At 62.4% G+C, this 5,061-nt stretch overlaps 1 protein-coding gene across 1 annotated transcript; it reads right to left on the reverse strand.

Annotated features, from left to right (window-relative positions):
* Positions 1 to 873: 873 nt before the first annotated feature.
* On the reverse strand, positions 874 to 4,775 carry LOC126638135 (protein phosphatase 1 regulatory subunit 14B-like; the record flags this gene model as incomplete). The annotated part of the gene is given in 6 exon segments (XM_050311779.1): positions 874 to 982; positions 1,508 to 1,540; positions 2,969 to 2,992; positions 2,994 to 3,053; positions 4,442 to 4,469; positions 4,543 to 4,775. Coding segments are annotated over 6 exon segments (487 nt in total), but the record flags the coding sequence as incomplete, so codon positions are not given.
* Between the last annotated feature and the right edge of the window lie 286 nt (positions 4,776 to 5,061).

Genomic DNA, 5,061 nt, shown 5'->3' on the forward strand with positions numbered 1-5,061 from the left:
TGCAGAGAGATAATTTTAGGGTGCTGGGGCTGATTTTGGGGTGCAGGGGCTGATTTTGGGGTTCAGGGAGGTAATTTTGGGGTTCAGGGGTTGATTTTGGGCAGATTTTGGGGTTCAGGGGCTGATTTTAGGGTTCAGGGGGTGATTTTGGGCAGATTTTGGGGTTTAGGGGATGATTTTGGGGTTCAGGGGTTGATTTTGGGCTGATTTTGAGGTGCTGGGGGTGATTTTGGGGTTCAGGGTTTGATTTTGGGGTGATTTTGGGCTGATTCTGGGCTGTGCCCCCCTGCCCAGGGGGGGCCGTGCTCATCTTCGAGGTGGAGCTGCTGAAGATCGAGCGGCGCCCGGAGCTTTAGGGGGACCCCAAAACCCCCAAACCCCCAAAACCTCCCCCAACCCCCCACCCCCAAAACACCCCCCAGGGGTCCCCCAACCCAAGGGGTCCCCAGCCCCTCCCCCCCCCCTCATTTCAAGGGAGGCCCCTCTCGTTTTTGTGGGACCTAGGGGGCCACCCGAGGTTTTTGAGGGTCCCCGAATTTGGGGGCTCAATAAAGGAGTCCTGTGGTGGGGAGTTTGGGGGCACCCCAGGGTCCATTTTGGGGGAGGAAATGAGGAGGGGATCCCCCAAATGTCAAAGCTGAGTTTTATTAAATTCATATAAAAACAACCCCAAAACGCCCCAACATTTTAAAAAAACTAAAAAACCCTCTGAACCCTCTTTCCCTCCCCCAAACAAAACCCCACAGAGGGGACCCCAAAACCCCTGGGAGCCCCCAAAACCAGTGGGGGGAGGAGGGGTTTGATTATCTTTGCAGGGGGACCCCGGATTTGGGGGTCCCCAGGATTTGGGGTCAGGATTTTGGGGGGAGGGGCTGGGATTGGGAGGGGGGATCCCCAAGATTTTGGGGAGAGGGTCATTTCTTCTGGGGGTGTTGAGTTTCTGCATCCCCGGATCTTCTCCAGCAGGTCCCCACACGAACGCCTGGGGGGCAAAGGGGGTCAGGGGACCCCAAAACCCCCACCCCCAAAAGGGGTCCCCAGCCCCAGGAACTCCCCTTCCCACCCTCCCAAAAATGGGGTCCAGGTGTCCCCAGCCCCAAAAACCACCCCTAGGAGCTCCTCTTCCCCCCAAAAAATTGGGGTCCAGGTGTCCCCAGCCCCCAAAAAGGGGGTCCAGGTGTCCCCCCACTCCCCAAAAGGGGTCCCCAGGCCCCCAGAGGGACTCAGGTGCCTCCCCCTCCCCAGGAGCCCCCAAGCAGCCCCAGGTGCCCCAGACCCCCAAAAGGGGTCTCAGGAGCTCCCACCCCAAAATGGGCCCCCAGTGTCCCCTCCCCCAAAGGGCACCCAGGACCCCCCTCGCACCCCCAGGTGCCCCAGACCCAAAAGGGGTCTCAGGAGCTCCCACCCCAAAATGGGCCCCCAGTGTCCCCCTCCCCCAAAAGGGCACCCAGGACCCCCAGGTGCCCCCAGACCCCCAAAGCCTCCCAGACCTCCAAAGCCCCCTCACCTCTGTGGGTTTGTAACAGTCAACGAGGATCTCCTGGGGGAAATGAGGGGTCAGGGATTTGAGACTCCCAAACCCCTCCTGGAAGCACCCCCAGAGCTCCTGCCCGGTTTGGGGTCCCGGATTTTGGGGATCCCCGGGATTTTGGGGGGTCTGGGGGATTTGGGGGGATATGGGGGGATTTTGGAGAGGGTTTGGGGGCTTTGGGAGGGTTTTGGGGTATTTTGGGGGATTGGGGTGGATTTTGGGGTGGGTTTAGGGGGTATTTTTGGAGAGAGTTTGGGAGTGGTTTTGGGAGGATTTTGGGGAGGGTTTTGGGGTATTTTGGGGAGGATTTTCAGGGGATTTTTGGGGTGGATTTTGGGATGGGTTTTGGAGGGATTTTTGGGATGTTTTTGGGGAGCTTTTGGAGGTGGTTTTGGGGAGAATTTTGGGGAGAATTTTGGGAGGGTTTTGGGGGGGATTTTTGGGATGTTTTGGGGGTGGATTTTGGGGTGGGTTTTGGGGAGGATTTTGGGTTTGGGAGGATTTTGAGGGGGTTGGGGAGGATTTTGGAGGTGATTTTGGGGATGTTTTGGGGGGATTTTGGGGTGGTTTTGGGGTTGGCTTTTGGGGAGGATTTTGGGGGATTTTGGAGGTGATTTTGGGGATGTTTGGGGGGACTTTGGGGTGGGTTTTGGAGGAATTTTTGGGGGGTTTTGGGGTATTTTGGGGAGAGTTTTGGGGGGATTTTGGGAGGGTTTTTGGGTGGATTTTGGGGTGGGTTTGGGGGTGATTTTTGGGGTGGGTTTGGGAGGGTTTTGGAGGAATTTTGGGGGGTTTTGGGGAGGATTTTGGGGGGATTTTTGGGATGTTTTGGGGGGCTTTTGGGGTTGGTTTTGGGCAGGATCTTGGGGGATTTGGGGAGGGTTTTTGGGTGGATTTTGGGGTGGGTTTTGGGGGTGATTTTTGGGGTGGGTTTGGGGGTTTTGGAGGGTATTTTGGGGGGATTTGGGGTGGATTTTGGAGGGGTTTTGGAGGGATTTTTGGGGGATTTGGGGAGGTTTTGGAGGAATTTTTGGGGGGTTTTGGGGTGGATTTTGGGGAGGCTTTGGGGGTGGTTTTGGGGTGGGTTTGGGGGATTTTTGGGAGGATTTTGGGGTGGGTTTGGAGGGACTTTTGGGATGTTATTGGGGGCTTTTGGGGGTGGTTTGGGGGAGGTTTTGGGAGGATTTTGGAGGGGACTTTAGGGATGTTTTGGAGGTGATTTTTGGGGTGGGTTTGGGGGGGTTTTGGAAGAATTTTAGGGGGGTTTTGGGGAGGATTTTGAGGGGATTTTGGAGTGGTTTTGGGGTTTTTGGGGTGGTTTTGGGGGATTTTGGGGCGATTTTGGGGAGGTTTTGGGGGATTTTGGGGTGGTTTTGGGGAGGACTTTGGAGGGGATTTTGGGGATGTTTTGGGGTGGTTTTGGGGTTTTTGGGGCACCTGCACCCGGGCGCTGCGGGCGCCGGTCGCTCTCCATGTCGAGCAGTTCGTCCACGTCGATCTCCAGCTCGGGGATCTCCTCCTCCTGGGGGGCCCCAAATTCGGGGAGGGGAGACCCCAAATCAGAGGGGGGGACACCCAAAAATCCCCCAGCGCCTCTGCCACCCCTCCCCCAAAGCACTGTGGAAGGGCACCCCGAGAGTGGGGGCCCAACAAGGAGATTTTTGGGGGCCCAGAAGGTTTTTGGGGGTCTGGGAGGTGCTGGGGGTTTTGGGGGGAGGGTCCCAGGATTGGGGGTTTGGGGGAGGTCATGGGGGGTTTTGGGGAGTCCTGGAGGTTTTGGGGGGATCCCAAAACTTGGAGGGACTTTGGGTGGGGGAGATCCTGGGGAATTTTGGGGGTCCTGGAGATTGAGGGGGGTCCTGATGCCCAATTTGGGAGGGCAGGGCGGAGGGTCTGGGAGGGGGGTCTGGGAGGGATCCTGAGGGGGTCCCAGAGGTGGGAGGGGGGGTCCCGGTACCGACCCGAGGGGGGTCCCAGGGGGTCCCTGTCCCAATCCCTGCCCCGATCCCGAGGGGGGGTCTCAGTGCTGATCCCGGGGTCCCTGTTTCAGATCTCAGGGGTCCCTGGGGGTGTCCCCGATCCCAGGGGTCCCTGGGGGTTTCCGGGCTGGGGGTCCCTGTCCCGATCCCAAAGGGGGGTCCCTGGGGGTGTCCCCGATCCCGAGTGGGGGTCCCTGTCCTGGTGTTCCCAGGGGGTCCCTGGGGGTGTCCCCGATCCCGGGAGGTCCCTGCCCCGATCCCGAGTGGGGTCCCTGTCCCCGATCCCGGGGGTCCCTGTCCCCCCACCCTGTCCCTCCCCGGTACCAGGCAGTCGTAGAGCTCCATGAGCCCCTGTACCCCCCTGTCCCCCATCCTGATGCCCCCGGGTACCGGGCAGTCGTAGAGCGCCGTGAGCTCCCTGTACCCCCTGTCCCCACCCTGTCCCCCCGGTACCCCTCTGTCCCCCTGTCCCCCCTGTCCCCGGTGGGTACCTGGCACTCGTAGAGCTCCATGAGCCCCTGTCCCCCTATCCCCCGGTACCAGGCAGTCGTAGAGCGCCGTGAGCTGCCTGTCCCCCTCCCCAGTGCCCCCCGTGCCCCCTGTCCCCCCGGTGTCCCCCGGTTACCGGGCAGTCGTAGAGCTCCGCATGACCCCCTGTACCCCCTCCCCAATGCCCCCGGTTACCGGGCAGTCGTAGAGCTCCGTAGAGCCCCTGTACCCCCCAGTGCCCCCTGTCCCCCCTCCCTGATGCCCCCTGTCCCCCGGTGGGTACCGGGCAGTCGTAGAGCGCCGTGAGCCCCTGTACCCCCTCCCTATCCCCTCCCTGACCCCCGGTGCCCCCCTGCCCCCGGTTACCGGGCAGTCGTAGAGCTCCATGAGCCCCTTTAACCCCCTGTCCCCCCACCCTGTCCCCCTGTCTCCCGGTGGGTACCGGGCAGTCGTAGAGCGCCGTGAGCTGCCTTTAACCCTCCCCTGTCCCCCTATCCCCCGGTGTCCCCCGGTTACCGGGCAGTCGTAGACGCCGTGAGCTGCCGCAGGATCCACTCCTCGAGGTGGAGGCGCTTGCGGAGCTCCCTTCGGTCGTAGCGCACCGTGACCTTCCCGCGGCCCCGGCCCGGCCCCTCGTCCCCGCCCCCGGCCGCGGGGGCAGAAGCAGACAGGGGCCCGCCCGGGGTCCCCGGGGCGCTGCCGGGGCCGGGGGTCCCCGGGGATGGGGGCCCGAGGGGGCCCGAGGGGGGCCGGGCCCTCCGCGCGAGCTCCGCCATGGCCGCGACCACCGAGAGGAAGCGGCCACGCCCCTCCCCGCCACGGCCACGCCCCCAGGGCTCCTTCCGCCAGCGCAGGGGCCCTTTGTGAGCAGGGACACGCCCACCGGGCACCGGGACACGCCCACCGAACGGGGACACGCCCACCGGACACCGGGACACGCCCACCGGACACGCCCACTCAACCGGGACACGCCCACCGAGCGGGGACACGACCACCGGACACCGGGACACGCCCACCGGACACGCCCACTCAACCGGGACACGCCCACTCCAGCCGGGACAC

The sequence above is a fragment of the Myiozetetes cayanensis genome, unplaced genomic scaffold (assembly GCF_022539395.1).
Source record: "Myiozetetes cayanensis isolate MyiCay16 unplaced genomic scaffold, myiCay2020 scf1649, whole genome shotgun sequence".
Taxonomy (NCBI): Eukaryota; Metazoa; Chordata; class Aves; order Passeriformes; family Tyrannidae; genus Myiozetetes; species Myiozetetes cayanensis.